The 24,126-nt window shown below is 49.0% G+C and overlaps 1 protein-coding gene across 1 annotated transcript in view; it reads right to left on the bottom strand.

Annotated features, from left to right (window-relative positions):
* SKAP1 (src kinase associated phosphoprotein 1) overlaps positions 1-24,126 on the bottom strand; it is a 229,917-nt gene that overhangs the window by 30,884 nt on the left and 174,907 nt on the right. The window contains exons 5-9 of the mRNA XM_038385587.2: positions 22,462-22,542; positions 21,177-21,260; positions 16,479-16,603; positions 15,593-15,656; positions 13,800-13,976 (exon numbers count right to left, since the gene is read on the bottom strand). Of these exons, the coding sequence (XP_038241515.1) occupies positions 13,800-13,976; positions 15,593-15,656; positions 16,479-16,603; positions 21,177-21,260; positions 22,462-22,542 (531 nt within the window). The remainder of the gene's footprint in view (positions 1-13,799; positions 13,977-15,592; positions 15,657-16,478; positions 16,604-21,176; positions 21,261-22,461; positions 22,543-24,126) is intronic.

The following is a 24,126-nucleotide window of genomic DNA, read 5'->3' as shown; positions in this document are numbered from 1 at the left end:
TCATCTCCCAGGCTACAGCCAGTCTTATATGCAGAACAGCATGACTATCAACGAGGAGCTCACGACCTCTAGTACAGGATAAGGAAGCTTATCAGCAGAAATAAACTCTCTCCTGCCAAGGAGGACCACGATTAGGGAAAGGGCTGTAACAGCTCCCTGGCTACTTCTATAGCTAAGCTATAGAGAGGTAGCATTTCCAAATGGTTAGAGCATTAGCTTAAGATCTGGGAGACTTGGGTTCAAGTGGCTGTTCTGCCACAGATTCCCTGTGTGACCATGGGCAAGTCACTCAGCCTCCTGGTGCTCTAACATGGGGATGCTAGCGCTTCTCTACCTCCTGGGGAGTTTGTGACGATAAAGAAGATTGTGAGGTGCTCAGATAATAAGGGAATGGAGGTCATATAAGCACCTTTGTGAGGCAGACACTAATGCCAAAGTGTCCATGCCCACCCTTACAATGCCAGGCTTTTCGGATAATAGGAAGCGAGATGGAAGAATGGTGTGGGTGGAAAAAATTATCTGACCCAGCCTTGGACATACAGAATTCCTGCCTGACTTCCCCTCTTTTACCCACATTCCCCCGCCCCCGAATTTATCCAGACCATAAATTGCTTCGTAAACTCATTTGAGCAATGGCAAGATCATCTCTGCAATCATGACCTAGAATGATGCAGCTATTCCACTGGAACTGCGGACTAAAAAGGAGAGGCTCATGAATGCAGGAGACGGAATTTTACAGCTCTTGGAGCCAGCGGAACTCTTGTCCACAAGAAATGAGGCCAACCACTTACAGCCCTAAATGCACTTGATTTAGCTTTCCTTCGAGAAGTTACTTGCCCTGTAAACTAATTCAGCTGTTTCTCTTCTGGGCTGGAAAGGGAAAAAGATTGCTATTGTTACTTGCATTTTTAAATACTAAGGAGATGCTCAGATTACGCGGTGACCGTATACATATCTTGATTGATAAGTAGATGGTCTCCTGATTGGAGAGCTATCCATGCTTCACAGACTCTGTGCCTCAGTTACCTATCACTAATTGGGATTATCCTACCTGCCTACATCAGAGGGGTGTTGTGGAGATTAGTTGGCTAATTCCTGTAAAACCAGACTCATCTGAGTGTTGCTACAGAAGCTCAACGTATTGTTTTCATTCTGATTAGTGCTAACGGGACTCATCTGGAAGTTACAGGGAGGTGTGTTGACAGCCAGAATGCACGGGGACTCCGGTTGCAAACTCCATAGTGGATGAGAAAATAGTGGCCCTAACGAGAGAAAATGTGTTTTCCGCTGCACAGCAAAGTAACATGTGCAAACGAAACACGCTCCTTGGAGAGCAGGGATTGCACAAAGGTGGTCCCATTCCAAGCTCTGTTTTCTGTGTTAGCACCTTTGTGGTTGGCCACATCATTTCTCTCTCCAACCCAAACATCCTCTCCCTGTGCCATTCCATCTGCAATGTGATCCTTCGCTGTCTCTCTACCCCACTGTTGCAAAGAACTCAGTCTACACTACTAATTAATTTAGGCTTGAATGGAGACTGGGAGTGGATGGGTCATTACACAAAGTAAAACTATTTCCCCATGTTATTTCCCCCACCCCCGCACTGTTCCTCAGACGTTCTTGTCAACTGCTGGAAATGGCCCACTTTGATTATAACTACTAAAGGTTTTCTCCCTCCCCCCCCCGATGGTAATAACTTATCTTAAGTGATCACTCTCCTTACAGCGTGTATGGCAACACCCATTGTTTCATGTTCTCTGTGTATATAAATCTCCCCACTGTATTTTCCACTGAATGCATCCGATGAAGTGAGCTATAGCTCACGAAAGCTTATGCTCAAATAAATTTGTTAGTCTCTAAGGTGCCACAAGTCCTCCTTTTCTCTTTGCGAATACAGACTAACATGGTGGCTACTCTGAAACCAGTCTACACTATGGATTATAATCCAGCCAGTTTCAACCCAGTTAAATACTGCAGTGCAGAATGGATTTAGTTGTGTAATGGGGTTAAAACCTGGGGCCAGCCAAGGGTTGGGGGAATATTGTTAGGTTCCCCTTGTATTACATATGAACAGTGCTGCAACTGGGCCCGGAGACCTGCCTCAGTTATTGTTGTAGCATAGAAAGGACCTAAAATGCCCTCCCTCTTCCAAAGTCACGCGGTCAAAGAATGCCTTGCAAACGACGGCACGTGTCTTGCCTTTGCTGCCACTGGGTGAGAAAGGAAATGGCTAAGCTGCTCTGGAGCGCTCTCCAGGGAGCGACTTCTCATAACTCTCGCTCCTCAGGTCAGCTGAACGCCGGTGTCCCGATGTGAGGAAAGACAGGAACATTCCAGGGAGCACGGTTCCCTCTAAGCTGTGCGTGTGTGAGGGCACATGGCAAAACACCGCGCACACAAAAATTTGCACAGAAGCACAACACTTTGCACTGAAGAAATTTTTTGCGCACACGGACTGTCAAAAATTAGACAGGTTTCAGAGTAGCAGCCGTGTTAGTCTGTATCCATTGCCAGGGAGGCTTGGCAAGTGCACACGCAGGTACCGGCCCTTCGAAGGGGAGAACATACATCCACTCTGTCTTCTGCTGGCACTTTCCCCTGGGCGTGGCAGCGGGGATGGGGGCGGGTAAGGCAACTGGAATGGCAGAGCTACAACTCTGACATGCAAAAGCCCTGCTTAAAAAAAAAAAAAAAAAAAAAAAAAATCGAGGAATGGATGAAAGCTGCCACACCGAAAAGAGCCCCTTGCAGAGACCCACGGATCCACCTGGTGCCAAATGAAACAAACAGCTGGCGAGAAGCTTTCTGAAATGCCTCCACTGCTCCCCATGCAGAACAGGAGTGACCCCGCATGGGACAGGTTCCAACTAAAGCTTCTCTACTTAATGGCCATGTGGGCAGGGCGGATAATTAGCAAAGAGGGTTAATGATTAAGACGGAACCCCATCGTCCCTTCAGAAGGAACCTAAAGCCACAATCTGGAGTTGAATTTAAACAGTAGGATGAAGGACCCATTGGGGCACTTATAACCCATTCCCTATTGCATTGAGGTCACAAGCAAGTGGCTGAGTCCAGAAGCTAACGATCACTGTTCCAATCAGCATATCAGACAGGCAATCCTCCATGCTACGGATTTGGGACTGCACATAGCAAGTTGGTCAAGCTACCCATCTATTGCTGCCATTACCATAATATGGAAGCCGCCCCATACTCTAATACATTTATCCTCACCACACCCCAGTTGCTAAGTGACTTGCCCAAGATCACGCAGAAAGGCTGTGTAGGGAACTGAATGAAGATATCCCACATCCCAGCCTAGCATCCTAATCGCTAGACCATCCTTCCTCTCTAAAGTACCTTCCATCGGTTTGGCTCAATGGATATTCCCCCCATCCCCAAAACTAAATTTCCCAGATTTTAGTTTCTGTGTATTTCCCCCAATGAAGTACAGCCTGGGAGCATGGAGGACTAGTAGGTGGGCAATAGCCTTCTAGGTCCGCCATCCATTCATTTATGCAAAGCTGTACCTTATTCATCCACAGTCTATAAGTCGCATGCTGGGAAGCGTATCAAAAAGTTACCATGAGCATTTTGTGGCAAGTCCGTAACTTGGAGGAATGAGCCCCGATAACAAACCTCTGCTGTATGTCCTGAGTGGGGGTCCTGGCATCTAGCTCGCATGCTGACCGGCACATTATACGTGTGGTCGACAGAGCGTTGCACTCAGCGCTACTGAGTATCATTTAAGTCTCCATGAGCCGCTGCTAAGGCCTTCAGGAACTCAAATGCAACCCTCAGGAACAAGCAGCGCTCAACTTGGATTGCAAGCTCTTTGGGGCAGAGTTTGTCTTTTTGTTATGTGTGTACAGCACCTTGCACAATGCCCTGATCCCTGACTGCGGTCTTTAGGTGCTACCATAAATCAAATAATGATCACCCCTACAGTCCATACTCCGCCCACCCATATGGAGACACCCCATCCACTCACACCCTACATGCCCCTGATCAAACCCCATCTACCTGCCAACCTACTCCCCTGCCTATACATGGTTATACCCCCATCCCCCTGTGATCTGTGTGCACCTGATTTCAACCCCCATCTATTCCCTGCACACCCCTGCTTACTCATCTATCTCACCGCACACTATTGCAACTCCACAGACCTGCAATCTGGGCCTTTCATCTACCACACTCTGCAGCCTCCACACACCCCCAATTGCATCCTGGCCCTCATTCGAGCGGAGCTCCCTTAGGCCTCCATTTTCCCCAAACCCTCTGGCCTCTCCTCCCCATCAGCCAGCACTGGTGCAGGAAACCACATGACATTCCAAGGGGAGCCTTTCTGCTACGTGACTTTCGGTATGCGGGGGGAAAAAAAAAGTTGCATCCATTATGCTAAGCCCATCGGGCCTTCTGTGTCTCTCCCCCCTCCTGCCTTGTGGTGGAGCAGGCAGCCTGGCTCCTTTCCGCCCCTTCCTAGCAGTAACACAGGCTGCTCTGCTGGACAGCGGAGTGTGTACTAACATTTCCACGGAGGGTTATCTGTCTCGCTGCTTCTCTCTGCTTTACGGGAAACCCCTCCAGAGAGCAGAGCCGGTTCCTGTTGCCATTACAGCTACTGCGGATCCGCATTTCCCGCCTCTAATGGGTTCAGGCGGCTTGCTTGGTTCCAGCCCCCTGCTCCCAAAGACGACAAAACTTTATGCAAGGCCCTTTTTTCTTATTCTGCACTCAGCTACAAGGTACCGTGGCTGGCAAAGGGAAGGAAAGAGCACCTTTCCCAGCAAGTCTCCTTCCTCCGTCACCTCACCCCAACTTCACAGCTGATGTATCACAGAACATTTTAACCAGAACCTCCACCCCCCCCAGGTTAAAAGTTCAAGTCATGGGTGCCGGGAACAGGGCACCAGGCCTCCAGGGTTCTAGTCCCAACGTTGAGCAGAAGTGTTGCCTAGTGGGTAGAGAAGGGGGTTGAGTGTCAGGACTCCTTAAAGGTTTTTAAGGCCCGGCTTGACAAAGCCCTGGGGGGATGATTTAGTTGGGGATTGGTCCTGCTTTGAGCAGGGGGTTGGACTAGAGGATCTCCTGAGGTCCCTTCCAACCCTGATCTTCTAGGATTCTATTTCCAACTCTCAAGAGTGGGAAGAGTGAAGCCTGGATGCGAGTGCTCTTCCTGGCTCTGAAAAAAGAGGGTCATGTAGCGGCTGGAGGAAGGAGTTGGGAGTCAGGATTCTCTGCTGGATTCTCTTCCCGGCTCTGTCAAGGAGTTGGGCAAGTCACTTCCCTTCCAGTAAAAAACAGGACAACACCCTCTGTAAAGTGCTCTGAGTTCCTCCGAGGAAAGGGCCTATGGAAATGGAAAGTCTTTTCAGCCGATCCCGACAGGCTGCCGTACGCCTCCTGTATTTCACTAAAGGTACAGAGCCTTGATCCCACTTCTCTTTGCATTGCTTCGATGGGAGCGAGCGAAGCCTCTAAGACCTCACCGAATGCCCGAGAAGATGTGCAATGAGCGAGGTGCGGGGTAATTCAAACGTCTGCCCCTTCTTGGGATGGGGGTAGCTCGGCGTGAGGTCTGGTTTGTATCAATGACTAGGGCCATGTCTACACTTGAGTCTGCACTACAGTGCTTAGCTACACAAGGTGATGAAAGGTGCTGGCAGAGAGGGGCGCAGATGAAAGCTTTGGCAGGCGGACACCACGCTGTTGAAGATAGCAATGGGAGGCACTGTTTGGGCACGCAGGATACGTAGCCTAAGGTTCTGGCACATCTCTACGCATTTAAGGCAGTGATTCTCAAACATATTTGATCGTGCCTCCCTCCTTTGCATGTGTAGGAGTTTACGCCCCCCGCCACAGAAGTACATATACCGATAAAAAAATCGACATATAACTCTCACTAAATATTAAAAGCAGAAAGGCATTGATTCAAACACAGACATTTAAGTGTAAATTTTAAGTAAGATAGTACTTCCTGGCACCACACTGTTGTTACTTGTGTGATGGGGGAACCTGGGTTTTTAGGCAATATTATTTCACGCCAACCTTGCTTCTGCGCTGCTGCTGGCAGAGGTGCTACCTTCAGAGCTGGGCGCCCTGCCAGCAGCCGCCGCTTTCCAGCCACCCAGCTCGGAAAGAAGCAAGGGTGGTGGATTGAAACAGCTGCCATGGTCTAAGATGGATGCCCTGTTCCCCTCAACCCTCAAGAGTTATTCGTTGCTGTGGGGAAAACGTGCACAGGAAGTTGTTTTTCCCCCCGCTAAACCTTCTCACGCCCCCCAGAATACAGTAAATTCTGTGCTCCCCAGTTTGAGAACCTCCAGCCTAAACAGTGCCTCACCTTCTACGCTGCTATTTCTACCCATTCTAGCTGGGCAGGCAGCGTCTGTGTTGCACTGAGGGACCGAGTTAGCAATTGCCTACTGGGATAGTCACATGTTCTAAGGAGACTAAATTGCACAACGGCAAGCGGTGGCCATTCACCATCCCTCAGCTGCTCCTCCTCTACCCCAAAGCCTCACCTGGTGCCACACCGCAACTGAACATGCCACCCTGGGATTTTGGAGGGGGGTGGTGGTGTCAAAGCTTTATCTCCCCAGTGAGTCAAACCGCTCCCCTGCACGACCCAGAGGGCCAGGGAGTCAGACGATGCTGACATGCGCCGGGCTATGCAATTCACCAGCCACATGATGCCAGCATGTTCAAGGCTACATCCCTCCGTAAGCGGCAAGCTCCACGGTGTGATGGCAGAGGGGACCCTGCCTCACATGACACTGGCATGTTCAGGGCTCTAATTCCATTCACAGCAGGCTTCCTGTGCCGTGTGTGGCGCGCCCCGTGCCTGATGCCAGCCCGCAAGTGGCAGGCTGAGTGAGTGGATTGGAAGCCGTGAACTGAAACATTAATCTCATAATTAAATGCCAGCCTGTCTCCCAGCTGCACAGCGCCCCAGAAGGACTGTGATAGATGGAGGCTTTTAGGAAGGAAGGGGGAGAACTCGCAAGCTTTGATTGGATTTTCCTGGGGAGCAGCTTGCTGGGGTGCTGTGGGACCCTTTCCTCTCTAGTGTGCAGGAGCAAATATCCCAAAGGATGGCACCATCTACTGGACCCACTGAAACTGCTCCCTGCTGGTGCACGCTGGCAGGTCACCCTCCTCTGCCTGCAGCTCAGGCAAACACCCCAAGTGCTGGACGCTGGGGTTGGGGACAGCGATTAAGGAACTGACCCAGCCCCCTGCTCCTAAGCGAGGTTGGCCGCAGTCAAAGCCTGGAGATTCCCAGAAGAGCAGCCAGGTGGGAGACCCTTGTCTTCAAGTGCCTACACTGCTCTTTTTAGCTCCCCTGCCTGGGCTCTGCAAGTCCCAGTCAATTGACCGGGGCTCTGAGGGTTTTTCTTTGCAGTGTAGACGTACAATGACCACATCAGAGGCTCTGGCTCGAGCACCGTTTTGCCGTACTGTCCTGTCCTGGGAGAGTGTTAAAATTTGGTACCACGTACGGTTCTATGGATACTATTAGGCTGTTTACACTGTAACCCCTTCACACCATTGTGACCAGGTGCCCTGAGTCGGTTATAGTGTAGACAGGCCCAAAAGAAAAGGCAGGACAAGTTCTGCCTTCTAGGGCAGGGATTGGTGTCAGATACTACGGAGATGAGGAATAAGGGAACGCTGAAAAATAAAGATACACCCTCCGGCAAAACCCTGAGGGGTCTTTTCTGATCCCGCTTCCCTCCATCTTTCCTCCCCCTGCCAATATGAAATCTACCAGTGCCCAAAAAGGCTGAACACGCTGCCTTTAATGAGGCATTGATGTGGCACGTTCCACCACAGCTGGATTGCAAACCCAATCCCCTCTGAACCCCTGCAGGGGAAACTGGTTTCCCCACCCCCGGGTTCCAAAAGACCGGGGAATCTATCTTTCCCGTCCCCTCCCCGGGCACAGCTACCGAGCCCCCGGTGCTATGCCGGAGCAGCCTGCATGAGGGGCAGATTCTCAGAGGAGCTGTGTTTTAATGTAGCAATTTGATTCAATTTTCCACTCTATAAAATTACCCATCACTGCTCGTTGCTTCCTAACAGACACCTTCATTCTTAATTTAACAATCCTATCGAATTCTGCCAGGGAAATTGGAAAAATTTATCACCTGTGAAATTTTATTTTTCCTTGGTTGTATCTGTTTTTGTAAAACTTCATTAACGACGATGACTTGCTGAGGAAATTATCTCCCCCCTTTTCTTTTTTTTTTTAAATTTGGGACAAGAGAAAAAATAGCTTGACCTCAGCAGAGATTGTCATTTGCATAATAAAAAACACCCAACATGGAGATTCCCGGGGAGGGCAGAGCTTGAGAACGCAGAAGCTTCCTCAGTTAGTTCTCTTGGGTATTTACCTGGCTCCTGGTACTGCAGGATCTGAGCACCTCACAATCTTTGATGTATTTATTCTCACAACACCCGCTGTGGGGCAGGGCAGAGCTGTTCTCTCCACTGTACAGATGGGGCTCTGCGGCATGGAGAGGCGAAGTAGCTTGCCCACGGTCACACAGGGAGTCTTGAATCCAGGTCTTCAGCTACTGTCCAAACCACTGGACCATCCTTTCCTCTCTAAAGCTTCCTCTCTTTACGGTCCCCTGAAACCTGCCTCCTGCATCATCCAGCGTGGGAGGCAAAAATCACCTCCCATCCAAAGAACGCTGAGCAATCGTGGCGCCACTGGGAGGGAAAGGTGTATAGTGGCTCTGGGGACCTGGATCGCCCGAACCCTCTCCAGGGAAACGGTGGTGGATCCGCTGCCTCTGACACCCTCCAGGCCCACGTGCAGACAGGACATGCGCCGTAGTGAAGTGGCTTTAATCCACAAGACTTCTCTTATGATCCCAGTTTCCATAGGACAAGACAGGGCCTGTCTGGTAAGAGCTCCACCAGGAGCTTGTCACCCACCCCTGGAAGTTGCAAGGGACAACGGCTGCTAAGGTGGACAACCCACATCTATGCTTCCTGCAGCTGCTCCCGTCAGAAGGGCTGGGACCTAGCAATCCCTCTTTTGCCTTCTCCTGCCCTTCCCCCAGGATACTCTAGCAAGAACGACTCCATTCTTCCTGTGCACACACCAACGGACATCGATTTTCAACTGAGTTGGCCATCAGCAGGTTCTGCTGTAGTTTGCAGAGGGGACTGCCCACGACTATGGAGCACAGGTGAGGTGAGGAGAGGCAGCCCAGCACCTTGGGCTAGCAAAGATGGGTCACGGGGGTCCGCACCAAAGGGAGGGGACATGCTGTGCGGGGATAGGACAAGTGAGACAGCAACACTGTTTTCTTGTGGCACCCATTTTGGCCTTTCCTCCCAGCTGGTGCATTCTGGGAATCTACAGCATCTACCCACAAAGCCCAGCCCGAGTTGCTAGGAGCGGGAGACACTAGATAATTTCCCATCATGACAGTTTCCGTGTGGGATCCAGTTAGCTGAACCAGTGCCTCAGCAATGCTTCTTACTTCCCATCCATGCACAGGGAAGCAGGAGGAGAAAACAGGATATTCGTTGAGCTGGACTTGAGCTTGTTGCTTGTAAAAGACGTAAGCTGCAAGAGGACCAGGGCATGCAGAGCCTCGGAAGGCATGGCCAGGTCAACAGGTTCCAACCAATAGTTGGTTGCAGCACCAGGAGCAGCAAGGTGGGGAACTGGCAGGAGGGGCAAAGAGTTTTTGGAGATCCTGGGTTGACCTCGGCCCCAAAGGTGAATTTTTTTGGCGAGCTGTTACAGACTTAGTGAAGATGGACAGAAATGACTCGCCTGAAGTGTGATCTAAAACCAGCCCAGGTAAAGAGAGGGTTTTATTTGGATTTCAAACATTCCGCCGTGGCGCCCTGCAGCCTGAACATCACAGCACCTCTGGTTTTCCTCCATCTCATTTTCTGGTAGCACAACTGTGCTACCAGAAAATGAGATGGAGGAAAACCAGATGTGAAACTGGCTTCCCCTGGTTTAATCGGCCAAGCTCAGGGAGGCAAAAATGGCAAAGCAAGCAGCCCAGGGAGACCTCCCTGTCCCAGCCCTAGTCCTAGCCCTAGCCTGGGGAAGCCAACCAGCCCAACCTTTGTTCCGGGGAGCAACAGAAAGGCTGAAAAGAGGTTTAATGATTTTAGGCACATGCAAGGAAACCTGGACCCTGATTCTCTCCTTTCTTGCAGGCTGGGAGGTTATTCACACCAGCACATTGTGTGTGCAAACCTTTACCATTCCAATTTAGTAGCATTTTTCATCCACTTTGCACTGGTATGGCTGACTATGGTGGCTGCAGGACAATGGAGGATTTGGTCCACAGGTTTCCCTCACTCGTGCAAAGTGCTACCTAGATCAGTATGGTGGCATTTTAAATGCCCGTCACCCCCACACATACACACAGTCACCTTTATCCTCCTGGTAAATGACACCACCCAGCTGCAAGGCAGCAGAGAACGGAGCCCATAATTTTGAAGTCGGTGGATACAGTGCTCCTTGGGAGAGCGGCTACCAACTCAGGGAAAGTTTTGAAAAGCAACCTATTTCCAGACAGACAATCATAGGTCTCATATTTCCCCTCCCCAGTTCTTTTTATTACTTTGGGGCATTCGGACAACAATCTGATCCTTGCAGCTCCGAGGTTCGTCCGCTCCTGCTGTTCGTCCCCCCACCCGTAGTCGGAAACCTGCCTTTGTACTGTCACCGTTCATTGATCTGGAGCTGGTTGTGGGTACTGTAAACAGACCAGTATTGCCCTCCTATCCTGCAATCACGAATGCCCTAGGTGCTGACTTTTATTTTCCCCTGGGGGTGCTCCACCCCCTCTCTGCCCCAAGGCCCCACCCTTGCTCTGCCTTTTCCTGCCCCCTCTCTGCCTCTTCCCGCCTCTGCTCCAACCCCTCTCCTAAGGCCCCCGCCTGCCTGCTGCTCTCCGCCCTCCCACAAGCGCCTCCCCCAGCTGCCAAACAGCTGATCGGCAGTCCTGACAAACAGCTGTGGCTGCTGAGCACCCACTATTTTTCTCCCACGGAGTCGGTGCCTATGACGAATGTTGTTTGGAGCTGCCGAGGAAAATGCTCATCAACAAGGTGAGGTAGGGGTGGCAAAAGCCTTGGGTCTCACTGGACAAAGCTCAGTGTATCCCTCCCCCCATCCATCCGAGATCCTGTAAGCAACACGGGAGGGGTTAGCATCTTCCCCTGGCCCTATGTGGAGTTATCTCCCTGCCCAGACGAGAGAGTGATCAAAGTCCCAGGGAAAGAGAATCAGCTAGGCCATCGGGCAGGGTCCGCCGAAGGCTGGTCAGGCAGATTTAGACGCTGCGGCAGCAGCTTCTCGATGCACACGGTGAAGGTCACCGGATTCTCGAGGGCATTTCCTAGTGCCATGGTTCTCAGTGATTTCTCTGCCTGTCCCATGAGCTGCTCAATCCCACAATGCTTTGCAGTTGTTTAAGTGGGGCAAAGACCTCCGTGTAAGGATGGATTTCGCCCCCTGTGCACCCAAGTCCAGCCAAAACCAACACCCTGGACCCAAACGTTTCTGCACTCCAGGCAGGAACCTGGCAGTGATGCACATGTGTAGTTATAGTGTCTGTTACAATTACAACCAGCTATCATGCCTGTCGATAGCTGCAGCGGGGAGTGGGGGGGGGCAGCCGGCTTCAGCAGTGTTACTGAGCATGCTCATACAAGCCAAGTAGCAAATCGGCAGGGGTATGTGACCCTGCATGCTGCCCCCATGCGTCGCCTCTGGTTACACCACCTGGAGCCTAGAGGCTCCAACTGCGATCAGGGCTCCGTCGTGCTTGGCTCTGCACATACACCTAGCACGAGACAGCCTCTGCCCCAGAGAGCTTCCAGGCTAAACAAACAATAGGTTGGCGTGAAAAACAGAGGCAGAGGGAAGTGAAGCAGCTCAACCAAGGTTATGCAGCAAGTCAGCGGCACTGCGAGGAACAGAATCTATGCAGTGCCCTGCAACCTGCAGCCACCTCTACCTTGCTGCCAAACTGCTGAGCCCAGTCCCTTATGCCTGAGAGCTTGGGCTCTTAATTGCTGCCTAGTGGAACCTTCCTGACATATTTAATTTAATTTTTAAATCGCTAAAAATACAAAGCTCCAAAAATAAATAAAAGGAAACATGGACCTAATTTTCATGCAAATGCCCCTAGCCAAGGGGAAGATGGAGCAGGGAGGCGGGGGGGAGGAATAAAAAAAGACAATGGAAGAATTGTTTCTGACTAGAATATTTTCCAACTTTCTCTAGGCCGCCTTGAAATCGGAACAAGAGGAGAGGAAGCGGGAGCAAAGCAGGGTAGGGCATAAATCAGCAGTGGTGGTAAAGCAGCCTCTCACCCTGGGATCCTTCTAAAAGTCTGTCTGGTTCCCTGAGCAGGGACAATCGTCAATGGGGCTACGTGAAGAACACAGGGTACGTCTCCACCACAGCCAGGGGTATGGATGGCAGCTTGTGTAGATGCACTGGTGCGAGCTGTTCTCTCGCTACCTTGCTAATAGCAGAAGTGAGGATGCACAAGCCTGCCTGACTCCTCCGGTGAATGGACATGCTAACGCAGCCATATCAACTCCAATGAATAACGGTCCGCACTGCCACCTCTTCGGCCTCGCCACACTTGACAGCAGGCTCTGGGGCAGGTCCCATTGTGCTTTCATGTCAAGGTTCCTTCCCCACTCTGAACTCTAGGGTACAGATGTGGGCACCCTGCATGAAAAACCCCCTAAGCTTATTTTTACCAGCTTAGATTAAAACTTCACCGAGGTACAAACTATTTTACCTTTTGCCCTTGGACTTTATTGCTGCCATCACCAAGCGTCTAAACAAATATATAACAGGGAAAGAGCCCGCTTGGAAACGTCTTTCTCCCCAAAATCCTCCCAAACCCTATGCCCCCTTTCCTGGGGAAGGCTTGATAAAAATCCTCACCCTTGGATCTTAAGAACAATGAAAAAGCAATCAGGTTCTTAAAAGAAGAATTTTAATTGAAGAAAAAGTAACAGAATCACCTCTGTAAAATCAGGATGGTAAATACCTTACAGGGTAATCAGATTCAAAACAGAGAATCCCTCTAGGCAAAACCTTAAGACACAAAAACAGGAATATACATTCCATTCAGCACAGCTTATTTTATCAGCCATTTAAACAAAACAGAAGCTAACACGTATCTAGCTAGATTACTTACTAAGTTCTAAAACTCCATTCCTTTTCTGTTCCTGGCAAAAGCCCTTCTGAACTGTATGACTTTGCACTCGCAGGGCTGCTCCCGAGTCCCTCAACCGGCCACTACAGCTTGGTTCATGCCCATGCGCGTTGCACCTTTGGCAAGTTTCACTATATATTGTCCCTTGTCAGACCAGAAGCTGCCTCACAATTACAGATCCGAAGCCTGCTAGGAGGGACCATTGTGATCATCCTACAGAATGCAGGCCAGAGACTCCTGCTTTGAGCCCAGCAATGAGTGGGTTAAATTAGAGCAAATGTTTCAGACACAAACCTGACCTTGATTTAAGAGACTCCAAGTCACAGAGAAGCCACTGCACTGGGAGAGAAGCAGCTTAACTCTCATGGTCCGTGGTGGACCAAGCTGAACACAGTTGGGAAAAGCCACATAGGTCAGAACACATTATATATTCAGTAGAAACGTTCCCATGAACCAACCTTTTTTATTCCAAAGAAAGTGGTTTGTTGAGGGGATGTAAATACCCCTCTGCTGCGTCTATAGCCCATTGCGAGCGGCCAGGGCTTTTCTTCACCCGATCGCTTGGCTGCTCACCTGGTAGAACCTCATAGATGTCCTCTTCCTCCTCCCCACTGGCCACTGCCACCTCCTCCTCCTTCAAGTTGAGCGTATTGCGGGATTGTGCATTTGGAGAGCCAAAGCCGTCGATGTCATCATAAGCTTCTTCCTCTTCCTCATCCTCATCGTACGGGATGGTGAGGGAGCTCATGTCTGGCAGGAGGGACAATGAAAAAGGAAAGAAGGAATCAAAGGAAAACAAAAATCACTGCATTAAATCCTGGCGCTTCTGTCATGGGCTGAAATCTACCAAAAATGTCAGGCTAACATCCCACAGTGCTCATCATTAATCCTGTTCTGCAACAACACAGAACTGGGGGGATGGCGCCCCTTTTTATGGTCCATAGGTGTCTGGCCTAACACATGGGTTAGGAGCAGATGGGATGAGGATCGGAAAGGGGAATGAGAAACCCTGGGGAAGGCGAGGAAGTCTCCAGGGTGCAAAGCTATGTTTCTTTTCAAGCAGGAAAATAGGATGAAAGGTTTCTTACTGCCCCCACCCCCCAGAGAACACTCTGCAGGGAGACTGACCTCAGCGGAGCACCAAGGCAAGGAAACGTAGTCACTGGACTTGTCGCAGACCATGTAACGGAACTGATTTGCCAGCAGGGCCAAGGTATTAACAGACAGACTGAAAAGTGTTGTAGCATAGGGTGCACTAAAGCTGCCTTTCCTCTTTAGGAGGTTTGCACATCTCAGGCTAGCTTCTGGTCTCAGCTGTGCTGGTGTAAATCTGAAGTAACATCCATGAAGTCAGAGAAGTGACTCCAGATTTCCACCAGTAACACTGAGCTCAGAATCTGGCCCTTAGCGGCAAGTCACATGCATGAACCCAGAACAGGCCCACTCTTGTTTTTCAAGTTCTACTCAAGCTTCTTGCAAATAAAATAAATAAATAAATAAAATAAAAACTTCACAGTGGTTGGTTCTCTTGGTAGCAGAGGTATAGAGTGAAACTGGCAGCCCTTGTCCTTCAAACAACAACAGCATCTTTCTCTCCCCCAACAAAAGCTCACAGTCCAGTAAGCAATGCTGGATGACTGGGCCCTTTCCCCCATACTTCAGTCTCCCTCCTCGTACGTTCGGCTGGGCTAGCTGATTGTGGGACAACTGGATATGGTCAATAGCCCGCTCTGCTCAGGGATGACTGCATCTCTCTCTCTCTCTATCATATTTGATTATAGCTCCCACACCCCACGGTCAGTGCCAACCCCCCGGACTGGCCAGCAGAGGGTGCCATTAGAACAGCCATTCAGCAACCCATGAATTAGGTTTTAACCCCCCGTATTCTTCGCCCCGCGCCAATGGGCTGCCACGGCCACATCCTGCTTTTCTATTCATTTGGGCGCCTTCATTTATTGCAGAGAAGAGTTTAAGGGCATCAGTGCCAGGAGGAGAAGCAGAGTGGAAGGATTTGCTAGTGGTAAAAGCACTGGACCAAGCGCTCTGAGGGGGAATATTGTCTGGTTTTAGAGCTGGGGACTGGGAATCAGGATTCCTGGGTTCTTTTCCCAGGTCTGACACTGACTTGCCCTCTGACCTTAGACCTCTCCTGATTTTTCCATCTGTATAATGGGGATAACAACAATATAGATACCCACCTTGGGGGCTGTGAGGTCTAATTCATCAATATTTGGGGAATTCTTTGAGATCCAGGGATGGAGGCAGCTAAAGACATGCAAAGCTGTCTGCAGATAATGGCCCTGGACTGTCTGAATGAACTGTAAAGTCAAGCACATTGGCTATAGCACTCCCCCATAGCTACTCACCCTTTAACAGAAACTGGATCTGATCCACCCAGTCTTTAGCCTCCGCAGGACTGGAAGCTGTAAACTAGGGAGGGAATTCATTTGTTATGTCATTAATGTCTTAAGCAGAGGTCATGTAGACAAGCTCCTAGAGCAGAGGCCTGGGATCCAGGACTCCTGGGTTCTTTTCCTGGCTCTGCCCCTCACCCACTGGGTGACCTTGGGTCACCTCTCTATGCCGCCGTTTCCCCATCTGTAAAATGGGGACAATGCCGCTGACCTACCGCGGAGAAGGTTGTCAGGCCTAATTCATGAGTCAAATGATTTGGACTCATCAGATAAAAACATGTCAAGTGGGGTTATTATTGAGTCTGAACCGCAACTCCAGACCCAATTTCTCTGTTGCTTTGCAGCTTGCATTCTCATTTACTGCTGGGTCAGATGAGGGCAAAGTGCTCGGTTCTGGCTGTGTTTTACACCTGCTTTGTACTGGTATAAAGGCCCATACAAGATGCAGGGCTGTGGAGAATCAGACTATCCAATTGGCAACGGAAGTCAGTGTTGCTGCCGATTGTCAGTCTGGTCAAAGTAGGTCCGATTGAACACCGTGCAGCAGGTCACAATGGGACACTTGGAAAGGTTCGCATCAAGATGAGCATTCAAGAATGAGGGGCACCAAAACCTTCCGGCCTTGTTTCTCTGGCCACAGATTTGGGTTTGGGGGATGATGACATGGAAAAAGGTCTCACCCCACTCAGAGATTCAGACACAGCAGGCCATGCAGACCGTACAGTAAATAGCAACATGCCAGGTGCATGCCATGGTATGATACACGCAGCGTTCTCAGGCTCAAGCGGTTGGGGCTCAGAGAGCACAGAAATAGGACCATTTCTTCTATTGATCCTACCTCATAGCTGCGTTTGCCAGGGCTCATGAGTTTGAAACAGCATTCTCTTCGGGAGTCTTTGCGCAGGTGGAAAGCCAGCTGGGCGCTGTAGTACTCAATGGGAAAAGTCCCTTTTGGTTGCTTGCCTGCAATGATAAATAATAATATTGGCTTTGTATGGCTGCAGCACCTTTCCTTGAAGGAGCTCACAATGCTTCACAGATGGGGAAACTGAGGCACAGAGCCGTGACCTGCCCAAGGGGTCTCAGAAAGTTCACTGGGAAATGGGCAAAAAACTCCTAAGCCCCCTGGTGTGAGCATTTGTATCCCCAGGAGAAGGAAGGGTTTTAGCATTTTCCTTGTTAGGTGAAGGACCAGCAAAGCGGAGGCCCTTCTAACAGCCCTCGTGGGACTGTAACAGCAAAGGAAAGGTTGTTGGGTCACACGGACACACAAGATGAGCTGCCTGTAATGAAGCAGAGACCTGTGTGTACTTGGGGAAATATGAAACAAATGATTATTCTGCTGCTGGTAGAGGATTAACGGCTTGGTGCCTACGAAGAGAAAGAAGAAACTATTTAGCGAGGCCTTTGCCAATTTGCCTCTGGAAGCTTGTAGACATGCAGACCTGTGCACATATTGGATCAGATCCTCAGCTGGGGCGAACTGACGTAGCTCACTGATGTCAACAGAACTTTGCCAAATATACACCAGCTGCAGATCCAGCCCGTCATGTCCTTATTATAACTGGCATCGAGCTGGTTCCTTTTTGCATCAAGGGAGAGAGCACATCTAGTGGATACAGGAGAAGACTGGGAGTTTTATTCCTGGTTCTGCTACTGATTTGCAAGGAGGTCTTGGACAAGTCATGCCACCTGTCTGTGCCTCAGTTTCTCCATCTGTAAAATGAGGGTGGTGATACATAGTATCAGAGCAATGTAGGACTGGAAGGGACCTCGAGGAGTCATCTAGTTCAGTCCACTGCACTGAGGCAGGACCATGTATTATCTCTAGACCATTCCTCACAGGTGTTTGTGTGACCTGTCCTTAAAAACCTTCAATGATAGAGATTCTACAATCTCCCTAGGTAATTTATTCCAGGGCTTAACTACCCTAACTGTAAGGAAGTTTTACCTAATGTCCAACCTAAATCTCCCTTGCTGCAATTCAAGCCCATTGCTTCTTGTCCTGTCCTCAGTGGTTAAGGAGAACAATTGATCACCCTGCTCTTTTAACAATCTTTTAGGTATTAGAAGACTTATGTCCACCCTCAGTCTTCTCTTCTCCAGACTAAACAAACCCACTTTTTTTAATCTTTCCTCGTAGGTCATGTTTTCTAGACCTTTAATCATTTTTGTTGCTTTCCTCTGGACTTTCTCCAGTTTGCTCACATCCTTCCCAAAACATGGTGCTCAGAACTGGACACAATACTCCAGTGGAGGCCTTACCAGTGCTGAGCCGAGTGGGAGTATTACTTCCTGTGTCTTGTTTACAACACCCCTGATAATATATCCCAGAAGCACGTTACCTTTTTTTTTTTTTTGGCCCAACAGTCTTACATTGACGACTCACATTTAGTCTATGATCCACTATAACCCCCAGATCCTTTTCTACAGTACTCCATCCTAGGCAGTCATTTCCCATTCTGTATTTGTATTGCATTGTATTTGTATTTGTGCAACTGATTGTTCCTTCCTGAGTGGAGTACTTGGCACTTGTCCTTATTGAATTTCATCCTATTTATTTCAGATCATTTTTCCGGTTTGTAAAGATTATTTTGAACTCTCATCCCATCCTCCAAAGCGCTTGCAACCTCACCCAGTTTGGTATCATCCGCAAACTTGACAAATGTACCGTCTTTGGCATTATCCAAATTATTTCTGAAGATATTGAATAGAACCAGACCAGGACAGATCCCCGCAGGACCCTACTCGATACGCCCTTCCATCTTGATTGTGAACCATTGAGAACTACTCTCTGAGGTCACTTTTCCAACCAGCTGTGCACCCACCATACAATAGATTCATCTCGGCTGTATTTCTCTAGTTCGTTTAGGAGAAGGTCACATGAGGCAAAATCAACAGCCTTACTACAACTGAGATGTAATCTATCTACTGCTTCCCCACCTATGCACAAGTCTTGTTACCCTGTCAAAAGAAGGATATTAGGTTGGTTTGACATGATTTGTTCTTGACAAATCCATGCTGTTACTTATCACTGTATTTTCTTCTAGGTGTTTAGAAATGGATTGTTGGATTATATGCTCCATATCTTTCTGGGTACCAAAGTGAAGCTGACTGGTCTACAATACCCTGTGTTGTCCCTATTCCCCTTTTTATAGATAGGTGCTATATTTGCCCTTTTCCTGTCCTCTGGAATCTTTCCCATCCACCCCACGAGTCCTCAAAGATAATAGCTAATGGTTCAGAGATCTCTTCAGCCAGATCCTTAAGTAGTCTGGGATATATTTAATCAGGCCCTGCTGACTTGAAGACATCTCACTTGTTTAAGTAATTCTTAATGTGTTATTTTCCTGTTTTAGCCTCAGATCCTCCCCACTGACATTGATGTTCATAGGCGCCAGGGCTGGAGCACCCGTGGAAAAAAATTAGCGGGTGCTTAGCATCCATCAGCAGCCAAGTTCCTCCCTCTCCCCCCAGCGCCTCCCACCTGCCAGTGGCCCGGCCCCACTGATCAATTCCTCCCCCACCCTTCCAGCGCTGTTCCGCAGGTGCAGGTGGTGCTGGGAAGGAGAGGGAGGGGCATGGATGGGGTGCGCTCGGGGGGGGGCAGGATGAAGCAGGTGGGGGTGGGGCCTTGGGGGAAGGGGTGGAGTGGGGGCAGGGCCAGAAAGAGGCGGGGCGGGAGCTTGGGGAAAGGGGTGGAGTGGGGGTGGGAAAAGGCGGGACAGGGGCTTGGAGGAAGGGGTGGAGTGGGGGGAGGTCAAGCACCCCCCTGGTAGAGAGGAAGTCAGCACCTGTTAGGCTATGTTAGTTGGCAATCACTGTTAACTTTTTTGGTGAAAACAAACAAAAACGGCCTTTAACACGGTGGCCATTGCTGCATTTTCTGTTATTGTCTTTCCCCCCTCACTGATTATAGGGTCGACCCTGTGATTGGTCTTCCTCTTCTTTCTTACTGTAAAATGTTTCTCCTTTATGTCGCTAGCTAGTTTAATCTCATTTTGTGCCTTGGCCTATCTAGTTTTGTCCCTACATGTTGCTTTGGTTTTTTATATTCATCCTTTGCAATCTGACCTAGTTTCCACTTGTTGTAGGATTCTTTTTTTGAGTTTCAAGTCGTTGAAGATCTGGTTAGGCCAGAGTGGCCTCTTACCTTACTTCTTATCTTTCCTATGCATTGGAATAGTTTAGTCTTGTGCCTTTAATAATGTCACTTAAAAAAAATATCGACCCCCTTGGGTGACGGGGGTTGCAAAGCTTAATCTTGTTACCGTGCTCTGAGATCCTCAGAAGAAGAGTGCTAGAGAAGGACAAAATCATTGCTGTCAGTGAGAGTCAGCGGATTTTCAATTTGTCCTAACAGGGAAATAGTCATCATAAAACGAAGAATATGATGCATGTTTGCGCGTGCGTTAAAGCTGTCGGCATGCAGGGTTTCTGGATGGGCGGAACTGTATAACGAAGCCCATATATCTAGCCGTGCCAAACTCTGCTGGAGGTATTAGCTATGTGTTTATCTGTACCTGATGGAGCATAACTGCAAAATATTTATATACACTGACACATGGATTATATACAGTCACTTGGGGGAGTTAAAGCCCAGGTGATGCTTAATGGAAAACTTGGTTCAGCATTTTATTTACACAGTTCCAGTCCTGTGTTTCTCTTCTCTTATTCTTTATCAATAAGTATATTGAAATAAAACAAAGCCAAGTTCTTTCTAAAAGTGCCTGCTGCTGATGCCCCATCTGGCATCAATCACCCTCTGGCACATCATAATTATTTACCAGCCATGTGAAATGAAAAGCGGGAGCTTCAAGTGCGAAACCAACAGACAGCAGGAAGCAATGGACTCTTAAGGAAACCAGGACTGAGCTATGAGTCGTAAGAAGAACTGAGCATCCAAATCCCTTAGGCACCTTTGAAAATGGCAGCTGATACCTTGTTTTGGGGCAAAACGAAGAGGAGGAAATTGGTGCATAGGCATAATCATTAACCTGTGGAACTCGCTGGAACACAACATCACTGAGGCTAAGAGCTTAGCAGGGTTAAACCTAACTCCAAAGATTAATGATTTGTATGGCTAATGAGAACATTCACAGCTACATAAGAGGGGATGAAAAACAAGGGATATCAACCTTCCTGCAAGGCATAAGCCAGCCAGCATCTAGCGTAATAGAACCTCTAGGCAATATTGTAACACGAATAACAGAAAATGACAGGTTTCAGAGTAGTAGCCGTGTTAGTCTGTATTCTCAAAAAGAAAAGGAGTACTTGTGGCACCTTAGAGACTAACAAATTTATTAGTTACAGCTCACTTCATCGGATGCAGGATTCAACAGAACAAACTAAGGAATGAATCCAATTCGCTGGAGCCAAATTTATCCCCTGAAGTCCCACGGACTTCAAGAGAGAATGCTCTGGAACTATCTCCCCATGAGGCATTAGCATTAAACAAGGGCTTGCCCCGTCTGGTCCCAGCCCACTTGAGCTCCCCGCCCCTTGGAGAACACAAGGCAGGTGCTTTGCCACTTACTTTTTTCATTTGCATAGTACAGAAAGGTCCTTTTGTTGAGGACACACCATCGCTTCTGCCACTCTGAGCCAAAGAAACCATGGTCTGTGGGGAAACAGGAAACAAAGCGGGGGTTAAGGGCACTGTGGAAAAGGTCTCATGATCTCTTTTGTGTATTTATAGTCAGTATAAGCCCTCCGTCCCTGCATAATCCCACAGGTTTCCCCATAGCATCAGTTGGGCTGGAATCAACTCTCAGAACTGAGCGCTAGATATGGTGCTGATGGCCCAAGACTCTGCCCCACGCCTTTGACCCCCGCGGGCATGTCTTCACTATGAAAAAAAAGGTGTGTTCTTAACCCAGTTTTGCTAACACATGGTAAATAACATGAGGTAAAAGCTAGTGAAGACATGCAATTTGTAGCTTTCACAGGGATTAGCAAGGCAAAGCAAACCTTAGCCTCCCGCACCATCTGTTCCTCGATCTGCTGACATGTGTGAAAGCTACAAATGACTCATCTTCCCTAACATTTCACTCCGCGGGATCTAACCTGAGTGAAGAATTCACCTTTTTTCCTAGTGAGGACAAGGCCTCAACGTTTAATCCCATTTCTGGGTTTTGCTCTTTGAGCAGAATGACGACCTGCAAAAGTTGCACCCTTTGTTATTTATGATGCATAAACAAAACCAGACACCCCACCCTGCAGAAAAGATTTTTTTTTCCTGCTTGTTCTTCACCTTGAGAATAATTAAGAGTTCAAATCTTATTTTTGTTGGAGAGCTCCTTGCATGACTCACACTACAGTGGAGACTTCTCCTGGCTCTTAAGTGGTGTTGAATCTTTAACGAAGAGAGCTTTCCTCCCACGCACTTTAGTTAAATACAGTAGGTATTAACAGGGAGTAACGACTGGGCTTTTCGGAAATGCCCAAGTGATTTAGGTGCACAAGTCCATTGACTTTCAATTGGACTTGAGTCCCTAAATCACTTGGATGCTTTTCAAATTCCCACTGATGGTATTTTAAATCACCTGACTAAAAAGTCTTTCCGTTTTGGTTTATCAGGTGTCATCTTGGTATTCCTGCTGTCACGAACCTATTCAGTTCTCCAGTCATCCACAGAGACAAGATTTGAATTTGCAAAGTAATAGACAAGCAGCAAATAAACCTTTTTCACTCCCTCAACCACAACCACCACCCACTCTCAGACTTATTTATATATCATCATTAAGAAGCATAAATAAAGGGGCATAACCCCACCCACCCTGCTTTGCAGGTCACCTTAAACCGGTTTATTTGACTGTTACCTCTGGACCTCTTCTCCAAGTAGCCTTGCTTCAAAACAGTCCCCAGATCTTGGGCAGGTTTCTGTATGCTGTCCTCTGATCCTAAAGAGATCAAACCAAAGTCTTGTGAAATACACAGAAGATTTCCTATCTGCGGGCTGCGCTCCGCTTCGACCAGGCATGACCATAGACACACAGTGCATGGCCAAACATGTATGCAACCAATGTGCATGAACACACATGCATAACCTCTGTGAACCCTTCCATACACATCACACCCAAATTGGATACTCCAGCCCACTAGAAGGGTCAACAGATCTTTTTCAAACTATGAGGCATCCCAGCACTGACATCAGCTTTTATCCGTAGGAGGCTGGTCTGAGAACTAGGCTCACAACGAACCTTGTTAGACCAAACTTTATTGAGGTTATTGAGATGTCCATCCATCTGCCATCACTTGGGCTTTTTAATGTCACCGTACATGAGGGAGGCGGAGGGACGGGGGCAGAAAGCAGGAGCAACACGGTAACACACAGAACACCACCAAGTCTGCAGGGAGAATTTTACAGGTAGAAAACAAAGGAAGTGCGAAGGGAGAATATTGCAGGACTCCAGGAGCAGCTGTAGACACAACAGCTCATTCTGACCTAGCAATATACTGCACAACACCCATGCTAACCCCGTACACCAGTGTCGATAGCCACGTCTACGATTCACGCAACCCACCCCCTGCGTTAGGTTTGCCACTCAGCTCCTTCCATCTCATGTGCTTTTATTGTGCCCGATCCTGTTGTTTCAAAGCACCCCCACACAAAGTCCTGAGCCTCTCCAGCAGGATCCCAGACGGCACCTTTCCTGTCATCTCCATTGCTATCTTAAGCAGGGTGCTCTCTTTTGGGTCCTCTTGCTTTCACACCAACGAGCTCTCTTTGCCCTGCACTTTGCGCAGCTACTTTGCCCTGGCGTCAGTGTCTGCACAAGGAGTCGGGCACCAGTGAAGCATCCGCTTTGACTACAGGGATGTCACTCATTTAGGGCCTGATCCAAAGCCCACTGGAGTCAGCAGGAGTCCTTCCATCAGGCTCTGGGCTAGGCCCTGGCAAGAAGAGAATCAGGCCCACTAGCCACGCTGAGGACACCCTGGGTCCAGCCCCATGCTCTGCAGAAAGAGATGGCACTTGGGGTCCATGAATACTGTAGCTGCATGCTTCACCTGCCTTGAGATCTAGAAATATTGGGGTGACTCTCAGCCATGAGCTCCCCTTACAGCCCTCTTCCATGCACAGAAGGTCTTGGCTAGAATGGATCGTCTGTGAGCAGCTAGTCATGGGCCACAGCTCACAGCTGTGGGGGTCAGTGCCCCCCCACAGCAGGCTTCAGCAGCTCAGGATCCTTTTCCTCCACCCCAAAAGGCTAAGGCTGGTTCTGGGGGCTAAGCCCCTGGCCCCCAGTGAGAGCTCCGGGGGTGTCAGCAAGTTGTAGGAGGCTTTTGCCACCTGGCAGGATCAGGCTCGTTATTCCCAGACTTTGAGGCCAGAAGGGACAATCGGGATCATCTAGATTGACCTCCTGCATATTTCGGGCCGGAGACCCTCGTCCGGCGACTCTGGAATCCAGGCCAAACCCCTCGTGGGTTGCAAGACTTAGGGAGGGGAGGCTGGCTTTGCAGCGCATTGTAAAACTGAC

This window comes from Dermochelys coriacea, chromosome 27 (assembly GCF_009764565.3).
Source record: "Dermochelys coriacea isolate rDerCor1 chromosome 27, rDerCor1.pri.v4, whole genome shotgun sequence".
NCBI classification, from domain to species: Eukaryota; Metazoa; Chordata; order Testudines; family Dermochelyidae; genus Dermochelys; species Dermochelys coriacea.
Note: the sequence above shows the minus strand (reverse complement) of the source record. Positions and strands in the feature narration are given on the sequence as shown.